At 50.9% G+C, this 20,263-nt stretch overlaps 1 protein-coding gene across 1 annotated transcript; it reads left to right on the plus strand.

The window, feature by feature from the left end:
• The first annotated feature begins 13,383 nt into the window (after window positions 1-13,383).
• LRRC15 (leucine rich repeat containing 15) lies at window positions 13,384-15,138 on the plus strand. Its single transcript, XM_068987425.1, has one exon. The coding sequence runs from the start codon at window positions 13,384-13,386 to the stop codon at window positions 15,136-15,138; it is 1,755 nt and encodes a 584-aa protein (XP_068843526.1).
• Window positions 15,139-20,263: the final 5,125 nt, after the last annotated feature.

Consider the following 20,263-nt stretch of genomic DNA (forward strand, 5'->3'; position numbering starts at 1 on the left):
TACAATATTAAGTTTCTGATGTACAGTCCTCTGTGCTCTCCAGCTGGTCCTTGTTGGTTATCTATTTTACACATATTAGTGTGCATATATTAATCTCAGCCTCCTAATTTATCTCGCCCTTCACCTCCCTTTCCTCTTTGGTAGTCATAAGTTTGTTTTCTGTGTTCGTGTGTCTCTTTCTGTTTCAGAATTAACTTCCTTCGTGTATTTTCTTAAGAGAAACGTAAAACAATACACGGTGATAAAAAACCCTCCTTCACCATTGCTCCCTGTTCCCCACTACTGTGGCAATTTTATACGTATCCTTCTAGATCTTTTTCTATGTGTTTATATATGAGATGTAGACAAAGTATGTTTTAACATGTATGTATTAATACACACACAAATACAGATGTATAGCTGGTTGAAATTTTCTCTCACCTGCACTGTCCTCTGTTGTTCCTCCTTGTATGTGTTGGTTTTTTATAAAGCAGAGTAAGTAATCAGAGACAGGTGGTGGCTGCATCCCAGTCCTGTTATGAAAGGCTGTCCAGGTGAGCAAAAGCGATGCCTGTCTTTGGGATTCACTGCTCTGAGGAAAAACCTAAAATTCCTCCTTCAGGGAGAAGCCAGGGCTGTGGGAATGAGCTTGGAACCACAGCATGCCTCTGGAACTCAGGGGCCACGGCCTTCTCTGTCTTCAAGACAGCTGGGCCGCTGGGAGGGGACGAACAGGTGAGGGCTGAACAGGGCCACCTTGGAAAGGAGAGAAGTAAAGGGACAGGCCCTGGATGCCCATGCCAGGCTGAGCCCATAGGCACTGAAGAGCCATGCAGTGGGAAAACCGAAGTTTTTGAGTGATCGTGATCAACAGAGTGTTTTCCTAAAACCAATTAGTGCAATCATGCACTTTCTTGGTGGCTCAGATGGTAAAGAATCTGCCTGCAATGCAGGAGACCCCGGTTCTATCCCTGGGTTGGGAAGATCTACTGAAGTAGGGAATGGCAACCCACTCCAGTATTCTTGCCTGGAGAATTTCATGGACAGAACAGCCTGGCAGGCTCCAGCCCATGGGGTGCAAAGAGTCAGGCATGACTGAGCAATAACACACTATATATTAGTCTGCTGAAAACATCATATATTTTTCTTTCTTAGCAAATAGAGATGAACCCCATCTTTTAAATTAGCTGCTTGGTATGACTGAGCGACTTCACTTTCACTTTTCACTTTCATGCATTGGAGAAGGAAATGGCAACCCACTCCAGTGTTCTTGCCTGGAGAATCCCAGGGACGGGGGAGCCTGGTGGGCTGCCGTCTATGGGGCCGCACAGAGTCGGACACAACTGAAGCGACTTAGCAGCAGCAGCAGCAGCAGGGGTGTCAGGATGCGTGGAATCATTGTCTTATGGATGGACATCTGCACTGCTTACAACGATCTATTATTGCCAACAATGCTGCATGGACCCATCTTGAACATGCAGCTTCTTGCCCATACAGTTTCCCATCTGTGTATGTAGCATTGATGCTGGTAAATAGATTTACACATTTTGAATTTTGGTACCTACTGCTCCACCAATTTATATTCCCATCAAAGTGCATAAGACCACACACATCTTTCCCACGCCTAAGTGTCTTCATGTTTTTTATTCTGCCCAACTACCAGGGGACTTCATTGTGTGGTAATGACCTCCCCACCCTGGAAGCAGACCAAGCACAGTTATAACTTCATCTCTTGAGGTGGAGGTGGAGGGGCTTCCTCCCCAGGGGGGAGGCTAGATCACATGGCCCCCAATTCCCTGGCTTCTGTGCTTGTTCCTCAAATTAGAGAATCATGTGTGGGTGGGAGGGCAGAGTTCCCTGAAACTCTGAGACAACCTGGCCCTTCTGGTTCTCCCAGGGGGGCTGGAGAGTGAGCTCTGAAGTTTACAGGGCCTGCAGGGAGTGAATCAGGCTTTTACTTTCACCAGTAATAGATCTCACTTCTGGGGACTGGCTTGGATCATTTCGCTTTCCCTGTCGCAGAGAATATGCCTCCCCATGAAAAAGAGGGCCTCAGTGAGCAGAAACCCAGACGTCCCGTAGCTAGACCCCCCCACACACTCTCTTTTTTAAAAATTGAAGTATAGTTGATTTACAATATTGTGTCACTTTCAATTGTATAGCAAAGTGATTCGGTTATATGTACGTGAAGTGAAAGTCACTCAGTTGTGTCCGACTCTTTGCAACCCCATGGACTATACAGTCTGCGGAATTCTCCAGGCCAGAATACTAGAGTGGGTAGCTATTTCCTTCTCTAGGGGATCTTCCCAACCCAGGGACTGAACCCAGGTCTCTCGCACTGCAGGCAGATTCTTTACCAGCTGAGCCACCATGGAAGCCCAAGAATACTGGAGGGGGTAGCCTTATCTCTTCTCCAGGGGATCTTACATATTCTTTTTTCTCAGTTATTTTCTATTATAGGTTATTACAAGACACTGAATTTAATTCCCTGTGCTATACAGTAGGTCCTTGATGTTTCTCTATTTTATATACGGTTGTGTGCAACTCTTGCCCACTGTTAATGTGGGAAACAGTCCTCTCCGCACAGCCCAGTTACTGTACTGAAACCTAGGGCTGGTCGTAAGGACAGAGAAAATGATAGAAGTGCTCTGGAAACTGCTTTGTCTGTGAGTACCCATGGGTCCTCCGTGAAACCCGGGAGCCCTGCTGTACTACACCTCCAGCAGTATGGCTTGGACTGTGCCAGTCCTGTCCTCCAAAACCTTTGGGGGCTCCCTACTGTCAGCAGAGGGGCATCCCAACCCTCGAAAAGGCGCCCCAGGCCTCCCCTGTGGGGCCATGAGCACCTTGGGCTCATGCAGTGTTTGACTGTGAGCTCTCTCTCCTTCTTGCTCTGACTCCATGATTTTCCTTAATTGTCTCTGCATTTCCAGATCCAACTCATCTTTCTATTTTTAATTACAAAATTATTTATCTATTATTTTTGCCCCACCGTGAGGCTTGTGGGATCTTAGCTCCCCAAGAAGGGATTGAACCTGGGCCAAAGCAGTGAAAGCACCGAGTCCTAACCACTGGGCAACCAAGGAATTCCCTCTGCTCATCTTTTTAGGTCACTTATTACATGAAACTCAAGTCCTATCCCTTCAAATGCACCCAGAGGTATCAACCTTATCCCAGGGAAGCTTCTATCAGTGACCTTCTGTCAGGGGCCTCCCCTTCGAATCCTTACTCTGCACCAATCACCACACAGTCACACTTCTATCTATAGTATTATGTGTATCTAAGCATACAATGTGGTGGAAATAGCATACAACAAAGAATCTAAGGTATGGATTTTAGATTCGCCACTTAGTAGGTGGCCTTGGGGAAATTAGTTAACTGCCCAGGGCCTCAGTTTTTCTATCTGTAAAATGTGGGCAATTACTCCCACTCACAGGTTTATTTGGTAATCATTGGTTCTTGGCCATGTCTATGTGTATGCACACGAGTGTGTGTGTGTATTGACTTCCTAGGGGACGTTTGGCACTGGGTAGAGACATTTTTGGTTGTCACAACTTGGGACGGATGTTTTTGGTGTCTAGTGGGCAGAGGTCTTGCACGCATGGATGCAAAGTTGCTTCAGTCATGTCTGACTCTTTGAGAACCCATGGACTGTAACCCACCAGGTTCCTCTGTCCATGGGATTCTCTGGGCAAGAATACTGGAATGGGTGGCCATGCCCTACTCCAGGGGATCTTCCTGACCCAGGGATCAAACCAGCGTTTCCAACAACTCCTGCACTGGCAGGCGGGTTCTTTACCACTAGCGCCAACCAGGAAGCCCCAGGTAGAGGTCAGGGATGCCTAAGCATCCTACAATACATAGGACAGCTTCCATGGCAAAGAATCCTCTGACCCAAAATGTCAATAGTGGTGAAGCTGTGAAACCCAGTGTAGACAAAGTAATGCATAAATGCAATAAACGCCTGTGCGCTTTCTGGTTCACAGTAGGTGCTCACTGAATGGCGGGAAATGTTTCTGATTCATCCCTGTCTTGTCCAACAGCTCCCAGGACGGGGCTTAGCACAGGGCAGCTGGGTGTCAGGACTGGGAAGGGAGGAAAGAAAGTAAAGAGGGAATATTCTTTTTCTTGTAGATTCTAAGGAAAGGCAGCTGAAGACTCAGATTTGGGGCTGTGGAGGTTCCAGGGGAGTAAGGGTTTCGGGGGGAGTTCTCCACATGGACTATTATTTGGAAGGGAGGCTGGTGGCTGAAGAGGACAGCTGGGAGCTGTGTGGGGATCCCCTCCAAGTTCTGCCTGCCCCTCTTGGGCCAGTATGACTTAATGGACTGGGTACTTTTTGTTTCTGGCTCTGAATCATGGGGCCATGGTGAAGAGGCATGCGGCATGATTCAGGTTGAAGGGCTTGACCATGGCAAGCCACCCAAATGACTATTTCAATAATAACACTACGCACTTTTATGTTTTCCTTTCATCACAGATCTCAAAGCACAGTGCAAACATTAATTAAGACTCTCGGCATCCCATGAGGCACTGTGTGTAAATATCGCTCTCCCCACTTGGCTGCGAGGGTAACTTGCGCCCAGGAGGGCAGGTGGCTTAGTCCAGTGTGGCTCATACCTTGTTGAGGCTCCACCTTGGAGAAGCTGGGGCCTAACAGCCTCCCCACCCCTCCAACTATGACTTCTTTCTTCCTTTCCCAGGCCCTTGGTGATACTATGCACAGAAATGGTTTCTTACCCTCCCACTTGGGGCAGCAAGTTGATGGCTCCAATGCAGAGGTGCGGGACATAGGGAGACCCTCACTCTGACAGGTCCCCTGACTGCCCTGTGTACCCACTTCTGCGAGGGGCAGTGAGGGAACAGAGGATGATGTCAGAAGGGAATTGAAACACTGTTTTTAGGAGTAACACCCTGGGGGTAACTTGCCTCAGAATTTTCCCAAAATGTTAGCACAGGGTCAACTGGGTTAAGCAAATAAGAGGGTTCCTTGTATTATTCTTGCAAATGTTCTGTAAACTTGAAATTACTTCTGAGTAGAAGGTTTAAACGGAAAAGACAGATGCTTTTTCTAGAGCCACAGCCCTTTCTTAGAACCGCAGCAGCCAATGCCACTGAGAGTCCAAAAGAAACACTGGGGAAATAGAGACAAGAGGAAAACGTGTTCAAAAAAACAAACAACGCTCCCTTCCCACCCCGGTTCCCGGGCCAAAAAAACAGCACAACATCTGGCAGAAGGAAACCCCCTCCCCTGAGCGCGGCAGGCTTGCCTCCCCGGGGGGATGCCGCGCCGCTGTCCTCGCACGTCGGGCGCTGCAGTGGCGCGCGCGCCCCTCCCTGCCACCGCGCCGACACTGCCCCTGGCGGTGACTCACGCCGGGCAGCCCTTAAATACGCGGAGGACCCGGGAGCCGCACTCATGCTGCAGCCTTGAGCCGCCCCACGTCCTCCTCTCCGGCTCCCTCTGGTCGACGGCAAGCGGGCGGGCGGGCGCCGAGCTGCTGGTAAGTAGGAGGGTTGGCCCCCTGCCTCCTCCCTCCCTCCTACCGGACTGGAAGGACCCCGGCTACCCACCCCCCTTTCTGCTGACCCCGCTCCCCCGGGGAAGAGTCCAGAAGAGGCAGGGCTGGCGTGGTGCCTGAGGATGCTCTCAGAACGCGCCTCCCTACTGCCCAGGAGCCTGGGGCCACAGCCCGCCTCTCCTGATCCCTGACCCGCCTGTGGCTCCACTTGTCCTACCCGTCCCTGATGTCGACCTGAGATGCTGAGAAGATGTTTTAGGTTGGCAAGACGCGTGGAAAGTTGACTAAATTATCACACCAGTTACCCAGCAAGTGTACCTCTTTCAGGATACTAGCTCCATCGGGAGAAGAGTTTTCTCTTTTTTAAGTTTCAGATGATTCAAACCCAGGTCCTCTTCTTCAGCACTTACTATGGTGGCCACCAGTGGTCCATGGTGAATTTGGGTCTCTCAGGGATTGCTGGGGGCTCCCCCGGCAAGAACTGTCCTCTTTTCATAGACTGACTCACAGTTGCTACGAAAGCAGCTTCAGCAGATGTTCTGGTGTCTGGTTTGGATTCCAGTTTGGAATTCCGCTGTGGAATCAGAGTTTTTCTGGATGCTAAGTTTGTGTGTGGCTTAGGCCACGTCCCCCTCTTGTCTTGCCGCTAAAGGCTCTGGGCGGAGAGAGTCAGGGCTGAAGATGGATTTGTGATGAGGGTGGTTTGCATTTAAGACTGTGACTGTTGTACCTTTACCAGCTTCTCTCCTCACACATAGAGGCAGAAGTGGGGCCAAGGAACCAACTGTGGGAAACCAGAACTTCTCTAGAGTTTCCCAGCCATGCTGAGTGCCAGTCTACGTCCAGGGCCAGACGCGTGACCTCCGAGCGGGCTGGGACTCTCTCTTGGATGACACATCACTCAGACTGAAGGTGCTAGACTGAAATGCTCTGGCTTCTCCTTTAGGATTATATCACCGTAGCTCAACTGGCTCCATAATTTAGAGCTTCTCTAATGGCTGCCACTTCTTACACTCTGCCTCGATGGAACATCTGGGGCACATTCAGGGCCAGACCGTCCTATTTGCCTGTGGTCCTGAGTCAGCCAGGCAGGCTCTGTGGGGAGGAGACAAGTATGTGAGAGAGGTCAGGGCCACGGGGAAGGGTTCTGAACAGACCCTGCAGAAGGTCAGGACATGGAAGGCTCTCCCAGGGCTGGAGACACTACTTGGCTTGCTCAGCAAAGGAAGGGGTGGTGGGGTGTGGGTGGAAGTAGATCCAGATGGGGCGAAGTCAGGAGAGCTGGGGTAGAAGCTGTTCTAACTCTCTCCTGCCAGCGCACGCTCCTGGGGCAGTGATCACACATGGCAATTTGCTTCGCTGAGTCCTGACCACCGACGGCCGACTCCAGCTTCCGGTTTCACTGCCTCCCTGGGCTTTGGGAACACGGGATTTAGAAACTTCTTTCAAGATCCTTTGAGGAGAGGTTGATCCATTTTATCAAAGTTGGCCCCCCCCAGGTGTTACCCTGAGAAAGGGGCTGTAGCCCAAGGCTTTTAAAATAAAAGCCCCAAGTAGGAGTGTCTCTTTGGTCTGCTGGCAAGTTTCAGTATCTCCTGCCGCTTCTGCCAACCTAATTACAGTCCTGCTCTGGCCTCTTTAGGAAGCCCTGCCTCCCCTAACCCTGGGGCTGGAAAGGACTGGCTTTTTCTTTCTCATTTTCTTCTTTAAACAAATGAACTGTATGTTGACTTTGGTGGGCCATGAGAGATGGGGTCAATGATTGAACCAGCTGGGGCATGAGGGTGTGGCCCCTCTTCCTTTGGGGTTCCAGGATGTGTTTACGGGTAAAGTCTTGAACCGGGCTGTGTATTGAGATGATGGGATCAATCCCTCTGGTTCCTTCCCTGCACTCCTTCAGGGCAGTCAGGTGAAACTGAGCAAACATAAGCATCAGGGCAGACTTAAGGAAGAACATCTCTCAGACCATGCAGCCTGGGAGTTGGGAGAGGCACTTGACCTTGAACAGTCATGCTGGGCAGCTAGAGGGTGGACTGTAGATGAACCTGAGATCATTGTAGGATGGAGAGAGAGAAGCCACCTCTTTCGGCTTCCAGGTGCTGCCAGACACGTGGTTGATGAGGTCCTAAAGCCTCATGTTAAGGTTCAGGGGGTCACCAAGCATTATGGTTAGATAGAGCCCTGATCTGGGTGTCTGGAGTCTTCCATCGATTATGTGACCTTGGGCAAGACCCCTCATTCCTCTGGGTACCTTAGTTTTCCTCTCTACACATTGACCAGATGGTTAGATCAGATGGGCTCAGAGGACCCTGGTACCTTTGATGCCCTGCCCTCTAAGTATTGCTCCTGGAAGTAGCCTCCACTGCTGGATTCAACTCAGTTCAGACCCCAGATTTATGACAGGGATGGAGAAAGGACCACTGAAGGAAATAGTGACAGAAGGGGCTGGACCAGGTCTGTGGCCTGACCTTTAGCTCCCCCCATTCAGGGTTCAGTCTCTCTTTACTGCTTGGCAGTAAATGATATATATCAGGAGTGTGGGGTCCCAGCTGACCTAGGTCTCTAGTGGTGGTAAGGGCTGTGGACCCCTGTGTCAGCGTCACTTGGGGGATTTGTTAAATGTGCAGGGTCCTGGGCACCCACTCACCCCAGACCTCAGGGTCAGGAGCTCTGTGGGTGGAGCCTCCAGAGATTCTGATTTTACTCAACAGGTGGATAAACAATAATTGTAAGTAACATTTAGTACTCATTTGGGGCCAAGAGCGAGTCTAAGTGCTTTACGTGTAATCCTCAGTGATGTGATGCCGTGAGGTCGATTCTGTTAAGCAAACTTTCCAGGTACTTCCAGACAGTGTTTGTATACTGATTGGGGTCGGGGGTGGTTACCTCATATCAGTGAGATGGGAGGTTAGGATGCAGTGAGCCTCCTAGTGACTTCAGATCCAGTGGACCAGGTTCAGAGGAGCAGCTGGACCGAGGCTGACACTGGCTGAGTCGGGAGAGACAGTACAGCTCCCTCGGTAAATGGGGCAACATTCAGCACAGACGAAGCCACGTTTTGGGAGGCCTCTCTGGGGGAAGGACACAGGCCAGGGAGAGAGATCTCCTGTCTGGGGCTCAGTTTCCCCAGATGGGCTAGGAGGTGGCCTCCCAAAGGTCCCCTCTGAGCTCCCCAATCCATGAAATGGCTATTGGCCATGTGAAAAGGCACCAGTTAACAAGCGGGATTACCCTGCCTGGAAAACTGAAACATGGTGGGCCTGCAAATATGGATATGAGGTCCTCAAGCCTCAGAGAGAAGGTGGCTCTGCTGGTGGTTCCATGCGACCTGTAGGGGGCAGCGGGAATGGCGGGGCTTCAGGCCAAATCTCCATTCTGTCTCTGGGAAGATATCAGAGCTGCCCAGGGGCCTTGGGAGTCTTTACAGGAGGGGAAACTGAGGTCTGGAGAATTCACCTAAACTTACACTCCAGGTTGGAGTCAAGACTGGGTAGCTCATCCGTCTCCGAGGCTCTTTCCAGAATCTTTGCTCCGTGGCATTGAAATAAGAAGGCGTCTCCTCCCATGGAAGCTCGTGTTTAGGGAATGTGAATGATGGTATTAAATCCCAAAGTCTCATCCCACCAGCCAACAAAGCCCAGGGCTTCGAGGCTAATTATGTGTTTGCCCATGAGTCACATAAGCAGTTCTTGCTAAGGCGACCCAGAGCCAGAGCTCTGGGTCCGAGCACTTCTCCTCCTGGGGAGGGACCACGTCAGAGTGCCCAGGTGAGCTGTCTGTCCGTCCTTCTGTGTACTGTGGGCTCAGTGAATTCCCCAGGCCCGCGACAGACGCCAGGCTGGGCCCCCTCCAAGGGCAGGGGCTGGTCGCTGCAGTGACTGAGAATGCGTTTGGCTGCTTGGAGGAGGAAGGTGTAATTAGAGTAGCTTTGTGGGACTTTAACTGGCATTTGTCACAGCTACCAAGCGGCGCAGGGCAGCGTGGGCTATTAGGCTGCTGTGTGCTGGGCTCCTGAGCGCCTCAGGCTGCCACAGACACAGGCCACCCTTACTGGAAATCTAAGGGCCTGCCCTGTGTCCAGCCCTGCTCCTGCGGTCCCTCCCTCCCCGGAGGCTCTGCAGCTGGGTTTGGAGTGGGCTCCCCAGAGGTCCTTTGGAGCAGTCAGTGTCAGCTGCAACAATAACAAGTGCTGGCAATTAGGAGCCCACTGCATGTGGTGCTGGGATGGGCTCTGCAGACAGGATGGGCTCTGCAGACGGGACGGTTTTATGAGGGGGAAAATCTGCAAATTCTTGCAATATTTGTCAAGCTGAGTGTGGTCTGTTTTAAACAACAGTGGCTCTGCTCCTATAAGGGAATTATCTTGTTCTTCTTCCTCCCAAATCACAAGGTACCTCCCCTGGCCCTGGGCCCTTCCTGGGCCTGGTTTGATGCCCCTCCCCAGCTGGGGAGTACAAACTCAGAGAGGTCTGAGATGTGTACCCTGGCCCACACCTTCACTTATAGATGGGGAAACTTGAGAGGCTGCCCTGTGCTCGCCAGGTTATGGGCACTTTAATTTAATCTCTAATACTTGGGCAACAATACCATTTTGAAGTATTCTGGGCACAGAAGCTGAGTACTGCATGGCTCATAACTAGAAGTGACGCTTCGCCTTTGGTAAGTTAGTCCAGGGAGTGGATCTCTCTCACACACATGTCAAGGGGATGGGCAAACACCCACTGCAGTCTGCACGGACTTCCTGGGAGTGCAGACACTATTGTCTTGTATTGTCTTGGTAGATGGCTCTCATGTCCTTGCTCTGACACCCAGCCTTAGAATCCTAACCTCTTGGGGATGAACAGGACACCAGCTGTCATCCAGCTCAATACTCTACCCGGTGTAGGAACCTGTTCTCCAGCATCCTTACCAAGTAGTTGCTCAGTTTCTATTTGAACACTTTCAGTGATGGGGAGCTTACTACCTTATAAGTGTGTCCATTCTGATTCTGACAAGCTGTCTTTGGTGATGAACTGAAATATGTGACCCCATAGCTTCTGCACACTGGTTTGGACCTTGGAGGCCACATGAGTAAGGCTGCTTTCTTTATCCCAAGTCAGCCCTTGACATATATTAAGAAAGTACTTGCAGATTCTTCACATCTCTCCTTCTGGCTATTCATCCACAGTTCCTTCAGTGGGTGCAAGGACGTTCTGGTGTCTGCACCCCTTCACCCTCCTCAAACTCTTCTCCAGAAGTCCTTCAGGAGACCAGTTTATCACTGGTTTTCTTCAAGTTCAGGGTGAAACTGAGATCAGCACTGCTGATGTGGACTGATGAGGGCAGTGTAGAGGAAGACAATCACCTCCTTTGTTCCACACTTAACACTTCTGTTAATGCAACCTACAATCACATTAGCTTTTGTGATCAGTCTTCCTTCTCTGTTACCATCAATTAGAAAGCCCTGACATCTAAGGGTGGATGTTAATTCACTTTTTTCAGTGCCCCCTATCTAAGATGTTAATTTTCTGCTCTCAAGTTCGGGATCTGACATTTGTCTATACAAGTTCATCCTTTTAAGTGTGTCCGTGGCTTATTCTGGCCCCCTTCCTCTACATCTTGATTTCATTAGTCAAGTTGTTATTTTTCTTTCTTCTCTCTACAGTTTTACATACTTATTTGAGTCTTTGAAGTGAAAGCACAGCAGGTCAAGCCTTGGATGGGTTGTGACTAAGGCAACAATCAAGGTCCGGGGTGGGATGAACTTGGGTAAACTTTTTGGGGGACAGGGGAGGCTTGCACTGAGTTCCAGGTAAGGAAGCCTGGACTATTCTGAGTTATGAACCAGACTCAGGACCCCATGAGTTCAGGGGAGCAAAGAGAGGTCAAAGAAATACCTTGTCTAACCAGTTAGTTTATGGCCTTATAGACCATCACTTGAATTCTTTCCTCTGACTCAGGGCTTTTGCTCATTAAAAGGAGAGGCAAGGAGAGGCACTGCATTAACACTCAACGTTCTCATCAGGTATCTGAAGATCTTGGCTTGAGGCTTTAAGCCTCAGTTTCCCTGCTTCCTACATCCCTTAAAATGATGGGAATGCATGATCAGCAGTTCTTAACCCTTTGGGAGTTAAAGACCTCTTTGAACCTCAGATGGAAGTTACAGATGCTCTGCACATACACAGAAATTCTTCATCACTTGACTAAGAATGCCAAGGTTAAAAGCACTTTGAGGCCTTCCTGCCTGCAAGAGTCTATAAGGGCATATTGTGGGTGAGCTTGGCACATGCTCACACATTTTCACAATGCTGTACAGATCACTTCCACAGCCTTTCTCCTATCTGTCCCCTCACAGTGGCCTCAGGTGGGGACAGTGGTTATCAGCATCACTGAGGGTGAGGAAGCTGAGCCTGGAGGCCTCAAACTTCATTCAAGATCTAGCAACCCCATGGACTGTAGCCTACCAGGCTTCTCTGTCCATGGGATTTTCCAGGCAAGAATACTGGAGTGGGTTGCCATTTCCTTCTCCAGGGGATCTTCCTGACCCAGGAATTGAACCTGAGTCTCCCGCATTGCAGGCAGACGCTTTACCCTCTGAGCCACCAGGGAAGCCCCAACAACTAGTTAGTGGTCCTTAAATATTCACATAGGGCCCAACCCCCATGCCCCGTTTCCCACTTTCTATACAGTTTATAGGCCTGAGCTCAAATACCAAAACTTCCATGATTATGGATCCATTCTCAGATCAGTACTGTGTCTGAGGGAATATTTGGGCCTACCTACCACCGTTCAGTGTGTTCAACTCTTTGTGAGCCCCTGGACAATAATCTGCCAGGCTCCTCTGTCCATGGAATTCTCCAGACAAGAATACTAGAGTGGGTAGCCATTCCCATCTCCAGGGGATCTTCCTGACTCCAGGATCAAACCAGGGTCTCCCACATTGCAGGCAAATTCTTTACTGTATGAGCCACCAGGGAAGCCCTCTCAGCTCAAAGTACATCCTAAGTTTTCTGGGACTTACTCAAGGCCACTCAGAAGGCAGACTCCAAACATCAGCTGACCCACAGCAGTCCTTTCAGCGAGATAGGAAGTGGTGTGGATAATTTCCTTTTTTTTGAGAAGGTGGTTTGCATTAAACCGTGATAAACACCTGTGAAAGGTTAACACAGGGCAGGCTGTTGCTGGTGGTGATGGGGCAGGGCGGGGCCCAGGGAGAGCAAAAACCGAGCTTCCCTGCAGTCTTTTCCACCAGATCACTGCATGGTCCTGCTCTGTTGGCTGTCGCAGCTCCTCCCAGCAGCCTCCATGTTCATGGCCTCAGCATCTGCCCCCTCATTCAGGCCTGGTTTATTCTCATTTCCTATTGGTTTCTCCTGAGGAAGCCATGTTCAGCCAGCAAGTCCAGGAACTGAGAGGGACAGAGAGATAGATAAGATACTGTCCCTGACTTAAGGGACTCTTCGGGATGGGGCACCAGCAGCCCTGCCCTTGTGAAGCCTCCTGAGTAGTGAGGAGGCAGACTGGGTCACAGGGGATGCCACATGTGGCCTCTGTGGCTGGGTTAGGAGGGAGGTTGGGGAAACCACTGGCATTGGAGGGTGACTAAAGCCGACTTATGGAATCCTAAGGTGGCGGCATGTGAAGTGTGGGAAAGATTTGGATGAGGATGAAGAGCCCTCTAGGTTGGGGGGATTGCTTGGGCAGCGGCCTGGAAGTAGGAAGGCCAGCGGGGAAGATGAAGAAGCTTACAGATCAAGCTATAGGTAGCATGAGATGGGCACGTGGTCATGGGGTTCAAAGGCAAGCCAGTGTTTGGCACCCAAGGTTGATGCTGGGTTAAAAGCAGCGGCAGTGTTGGTGAGGCGGTCCTGACCCGCGTGCTCTCTCTCCCCTTGCAGAGGCCATGCCACCGAAGCATTACCTCCTTCTGCTGGTGGGCTGCCAGGCCTGGGCTGCGGGTCTGGCTTTTTATGGCTGCCCGAGCGAGTGCACCTGCTCCAGGGCCTCCCAGGTGGAGTGCACGGGGGCACGCATTGCGGTGGTGCCCACCCCGCTGCCCTGGAACGCCATGAGCCTGCAGATCCTCAACACACACATCACCGAACTCAATGAGTCCCCCTTCCTCAACATCTCGGCCCTGATCGCACTGCGGATTGAGAAGAACGAGCTGGCCCACATTGCTCCCGGTGCCTTCCGCACCCTTGGCTCGCTGCGCTACCTCAGCCTTGCCAACAACAAGCTCCAGATCCTGCCTGTTGGCCTCTTCCAGGGCCTGGACAACCTCGAGTCGCTCCTGCTGTCCAGCAACCAATTGGTACAGATCCAGCCGGCCCACTTCACCCACTTCAGCAACCTCAAGGAGCTGCAGCTGCATGGCAACCACTTGGAGTACATCCCTGATGGGGTCTTCGACCACATGGTGGGCCTCACCAAGCTCAATCTGGGCAAGAACAGCCTCACCCACCTCTCACCCCGGGTCTTCCAGCACCTGAGCAACCTTCAGGTCCTGCGGCTGTATGAGAACAGACTCTCAGACATCCCCATGGGCTGTTTCGACGGGCTCAGCAACCTCCAAGAGCTGGCCCTGCAGCAGAACCAGATTGGAATGCTGTCGCCCGGCCTCTTCCACAACAACCGTAACCTCCAGAAGCTCTACCTGTCCAACAACCACATCTCCCAGCTGCCCCCCGGCATCTTCCTGCAGCTGCCCCAGCTCAACCGGCTCACGCTCTTTGGGAATTCCCTGAAGGAGCTCTCTCCCGGCATCTTTGGACCCATGCACAACCTGCGGGAGCTATGGCTCTATGACAACCATATCACCTCCCTCCCCGATAACGTCTTCAGCAGCCTCCGCCAGCTGCAGGTCCTGATCCTTAGCCGCAACCAGATCAGCTACATCTCCCCGGATGCCTTCAATGGACTGGTGGAGCTGCGGGAGCTGTCCCTCCACACCAATGCACTGCAGGAGCTGGATGGAAGCGTCTTCCGCATGTTGGCCAACCTGCAGAACATCTCCCTGCAGAACAACCGCCTTCGGCAGCTCCCCGGAAACCTCTTCGCCAATGTCAATAACCTGTTGACCATCCAGCTGCAGAACAACCAGCTGGAGAACCTGCCCTTGGGCATCTTCGATCACCTGGGGAAGCTGTGTGAGCTGCGGCTCTATGACAACCCCTGGAGGTGTGACTCAGACATCCTTCCGCTCCGCAATTGGCTCCTGCTCAACAAGGCCAGGCTGGGGACAGACAGCCTCCCTGTGTGTTTCAGCCCAGCCAGTGTCCGTGGCCAGTCCCTCATCATCATCAATGTTAATGTTGCTGTTCCCAGTGTCCAGGTCCCAGGGATCCCCGAGGTGCCCAGCTACCCAGAGACACCGACATATCCAGGCACGTCCAGCTACCCCGACACCACCTCCATCTCCTCCGCCACTGACTTCACCAGCCCCACAAAGGACTACACCGATCTGACCACCATTAAGACCCCCGATAGTCGTGACACGGGGGGCATGACCCAGGCCCAGAGTGGACTGGCCATTGCCGCCATTGTCATCGGCATCATTGCCCTGGCCTGCTCCCTGGCTGCCTGCATCTGCTGTTGCTGCTGCAAGGAGAGGAGCCACGCGGTCCTGATGCAGATGAAGGCACCCAATGAGTGTTAGAGAGGAGGGCTGGAGGAAGGGCTAGGTGACGGCGGGACCCCCAGAGGACCCGGGATTTCACTGTGCTGCCTCTACCTCTGGGTCCACAGACCATCCCCTGTCCCTCTCAGGTCCCCTAGAGAAAGGCGTCCCTACCTTTTCCTGACCTGCCTGGTTCTCCTGCAGATGAGGTTCTGGCAGAACCTTCTTACTACCAGGGAGATCTAACCCGCCATGGAAAAAATCCTGTGGTGGTCCCAATTCGCATCCCTGGGCTTCTTTCAAGAAAGCCCCTCCTCTAAAGCTCGCCAGCTCTCCTCCAAAACGTGCCTTCCCTGTGTCTGTGCCCCTGCTGGCCTCGGTAGACACAGTTATCACACACCTGCCACTTTGTGGGAATAGTTCTCCACCGGGACAGCCCCTCTCCCAAGTATTATGTAAGTTGATTCCCCTTCTTTGCTCGTCTTGTTTGTGGCATGGCTCTACCCTGTCCCCTCAAATGAAAAGTCTCTCTTCATTTCCTGCTCCTGAAGACAAGGTGACTTGCTTTTTCAAGAACTGCCAAATGCCCTGGCTTTCAGGATGCTATGATAGAGAGAAAGGGAAAACTGAGGCTGCTCAGTTTCTGAAGGCAGAGCCATCATCAGTATCTCTCTTGTGATTTTTATCTGGAAAAGGGAGAAAGGCACCGGTGAAACAAGTTTTGCCTCTTTAGAGAGTATTTCTGAACTGCAAATTTTGCTTTGGAAATCTTAATCCTTTAAGGAATAAAATCATGTAAAAATTCTGACCTCCCCAAAACATGAAAGTCAGCTTATTGGTATTGGATAGAGAAAGCAATCTAGTACCTGGGGGTCCTTGTGTTCACCTGCAAGGTTTTTCTCTTTTAACTGTTTCTGGAAATGTAACCTACATACAGAAAAGTGGGAGCATGCTAGTGTAAGGTTTGATGGATTTTCACAAACTGTACACACCTGTGTGATTAGTACCCAGTTCAAGAAATGAGACATCACCAGGATCCTCCATCTGGGGCTTTTACTGGAGAAGACTGGGGCTTGTGGAGATGGCATGGACTTACCTGGGAACTGGCTCCCCACAGATCAGGATAGGCCCCTGCCCACCCTCCCCCTGCCACCAGTCCTTGCAAAGGCCCAGCTAGCAGCGGTGGAGGAGAAGATGTAGGTATACTCTGGCCTGAGCAGGAAATTGTGTTCAGTGCCAGACCTTCAGGCACCCAGACTGGGCAGGTCAGAAGCATCTCAACTAGAGGGGCCCATGCAACCACACACCCTACCCTGCCAACAAGCTGTCTGTTGCTCATTGGAGGTTCCTCTGCTTGGGCCTTTTATGGGCATGAGATGCCCTATATCTGTTTTTAATTTTCACTCTGCATCTGGGAAAGTGAAATAGCTCAGAGATGAGATCCTTTAATTGGACAGCCAAGTATAATAGAACCCAGCAATCCCTCTGGCCGTGGTAAAATTCTTCATAGACATTACAGTCAGCTAGAAACTGAACTTCAGCATTCTCACACACAGCAGGCAACACAGATACACAGACAGGTCAGACTGGGTCAGGGACCTCTCTGAAGCTTCTCCCTGCCTGTAGTCTGGTTACAACAGTTGAGTGCTTTGGTTCAGTGTTGCAGTCACATGAATACCTGCCCTGGCCACCATTCCTGCTGCACACATATTCACACTGGTCGAGAAAGTACACTCACGACGATGCATGTCTTTCTCTGGACAACTGGTATACCACTTTAGAAGAAGAAACAGTGAAATGGAGGCTTTCAGGTGTCTGTGTCTTCCCAGAAAAGAGCAGAAGCCAATACTGTACAGATCTGGAAATCTGCCCTCAATCCTGACTGGCCTTTACTAGTTCCCTCTGCCGCACGAGACAAATAAGAAATACACCCCAGCCTTAACAGCATGGTGCTGACAGGCCCTGACGAAGAGTCCAGGAGCAGACGTGTGTTAAGAGCTAGTGCGTTTTGTAGCTTTTCACTCTCCGTCACAGCAGATCTGGGAGAGATGTTGTTAGAGGCAAAAGACACTATCTCCCCAAGGTAAATCTGGGTCTCCAAAATGTTTCCAAAATATTTATAGTACCTGGCAGACATGTACCAGGGTTTGCCAGGGTCCAAAAAGAAATGAGCCTAGAGCTTGGGGCTTGAGCATCATTCCCAATGGTGACCTGCCTTGTTGATCCTGGGCCCCAAAGGGGAAGCATGGCCTACTCTCCTCCAGACAGGAAGCATGGTTCGGCACTGCATTCCTCAAAGGACTCCTTGTAAGGAAGCCCCAGCATCTCATTGTACAAGGGTACAAGTGGGCCAGAGATATCAGAAAGGTAAGGAAGGAGTCTTCGTCATCCAGTGTGACCTGTCAAGCTGAGCCCAGACCCTGGGTATTGATAGCATTGGCCATGACCTTGGAATATCTTCCTCTCTGGCCCAAGATAACTCGTGTGCCTCCAGATCAAAGGCTGGTCTGAGGGCAGCTGTCCTCAGATGACTCCTCAGGGAAGCACACTGGATGGGGCTGGTGGACCCTTTTCCTGACCTTCTGAGTGCCCCTGGTCCTTTCTCCATCAGAGACTGGAGGGAACCATTGAGCCTCCTCTTCCTCGGCAGGCCGTGTGGTCTCTCTAAACCATGTTGTCTAGTCAGGAAGCTGCCAGAAAAGGTGGGTGGAGTTTCCTTTCCAACAGGCTCTTGGCTCTTCACATTTGCTCCCTTCTTGGGGCTGAAGTGAGCTGCTTGGTTCCCCAGAGTTGAGTTCACTTTTCTCCGCAGCTCACTGGCTTCTAGTCCTCCTTGTCAGTTCTCCATTTGGAGTGGAGGGTCAATATTGGAGGAAAGACAATAAAAACTGGTTACAACCACTGTTTTTCAAAAATGTTTACTCTGTATAGATACCCTTCAAAGCACTTAGCAGGCATTTTCTTTTTAACCCTCACAATAGCCCTGTGCAGGAGTGGTACATGTGTGAGGATCTAAAACCTCTTGCTTCTGCAACATTATTTAACAGGCAGTGAGTGTTCCTTCTCTCTTTAAGCTCATACAAGAATTCATGGCCTGTCCTAGGCTTTCATTGCTAAACCACGGAAAATGGGAGTCACTGTCTTGTTGCTCCCCGTCATCTTAGTATTCGACGCCACCTGGTACTGTGTGGATCCAAAGCTTTGTAAATACAGGAAAAGTTAAACTCATCCATCCATTAAAGAAAAACTGGCTTTCCTCAAGGGAATGTTGGGCTGAGTGTACATTTTTCCTCCTCGTCAGTATTTAAAGGCACAACACCGTTCTCAGAACTCTTCACGGGCAGCAACAGCATTGTCACAGATGTCTGTGTAGTGCAGTGTTGGGAATCATTTCCAGACTCAGGAATTTTATGAAGAGGAGGCAGCTACAGATAACTAGATAACTGGAGTTGCTATAGAGACATGGGAGGTAACCTGCCTTTAGCTATGAATCACTCAGAGAAATCAACCCACAGACCCCACAGCTGGAACTGAACTGGAGTTGCTGGGGAGGCAGTGGTGGTCTTGGGGAGGAGGTCATGGCTGTGGTTCAGAGAGGGGCAGGGTGGGCACTCCTCCAGGCCAAACTCCTCCCAGTCTGAGCTTTCTTCTTCACCCAAGGAGGGATTGTTTTCACCAACTCATCGCCTTCATGCTGCCTTCAAAAGTGGATCGATTTTGCCTCACTTAGGGAATCATTGCAAATAGTCCCAGGTGCTTGGTGATGCATTTAGAGCTTTCTAGGCCCCCAGGGTTTTATAGAGTGTGAGCCCTGGTGGGCGAGGTGGGGGGGTCCTTCTTTGCTGGATGCTGCTTGTAACAGATTTGGAGTACAGAATCAACAATAAATGGTATACACAGGACACATCTGTTCCGATGCGCACCTTGGCTAAGGGATCTCGCTGTTGATTCTCTGCTTGTCACACGAATGCAAGGCTGACCCAGACAGCTCTTCACAGACACCAGATAGTCATGGCTGGGAAAGGCCTTTGGAAAGTGAGTCAGATCAAAATGATATCTTGAGGTCACTGTGGCTGGATGGGGCCTTAGGAATAGGCTCAACCCATTTTATAGATGGAGAAAATAAGACCAGGACAGGAAATGAATTTCTCATAGTCACCTAGTGAACTAGTGGCTGAGCTTGCAAGACAGCCAGGCCTCCAGACTCCCAACCTGGAGCTTCTTCTATGTCTCAGAAAGGCAGTGAATTTCCCTCAGCATTCATCAAAGTGCACATGCGTTCACACTCATGCACACACAGGTGCACACTAGCTTTGGTGGGTAGGACTCTCCTGCACACGTCTGGACTCTTACAGTGACTAGCACCCAGGCTTAGTCAGCCCCGGGCTCTCAGAAGACACCCTGTAAGTGAAGGTGACTCTCCAGGTGTCCAGAAGTCCCTGGGACATTTTCAGGCCTCCAGGTTCAGGGGTTGTCACCACTGCTGGTGCAAGTCCAGGGTTTATGAGAAGGATAATCTTTCCTCCGTCCCTTCATTCCACTGCCATGCCCAGGAAGAGGGCTTCAAACCATATTTCCTGGGCTCTCTTAGCTCTTCAATCCCTTCTGCCGGGTGTAACCCTGTCTCAGGAGGCTGGACCTGGCGAGGGTCAGTAGTGTGTTCACTATTTCACAAAGCAGGACCCAATCAATGACTGGGACAGGGCCTTATGCACCTTCCCTAACCACTGAGCCCATCCACTCAAGATGGGAGCCTGGAATTCCAACAAGGGAAGAAGAGTGAGCGCCTATCTCCCATGTCCGAAAAGATGCCTGGAGTTCTTAATACAAACCTGCCCTCCACACCTGCACATTTGCCCAGGGTCCTGCCCGCAGCACAGACCCACTGTTTGATTTCACACAAGTGCATACGAATGAACACACACACTCACACACGCTCTCCTCACTCTGCTCTGCAGCCCCTGCATGAACACCTTCAAGGCCAGAAAATCACTGCCTCCTCATGCAACTGCTTTCATCCTTGGATAATCTCAGTGGTGAATGCGTTCCTGTCCATACTGAGCCAAAATTCACCTCCCTATATCACTCCCCCCTTTTAACTCAGAAAGTCTTTAGAACATAAGCATTCAATAAACAAATACAGAAGGACAGCAAACCCGCAGAC

Source organism: Capricornis sumatraensis, chromosome 1 (genome assembly GCF_032405125.1).
Source record: "Capricornis sumatraensis isolate serow.1 chromosome 1, serow.2, whole genome shotgun sequence".
NCBI lineage: Eukaryota > Metazoa > Chordata > Mammalia > Artiodactyla > Bovidae > Capricornis > Capricornis sumatraensis.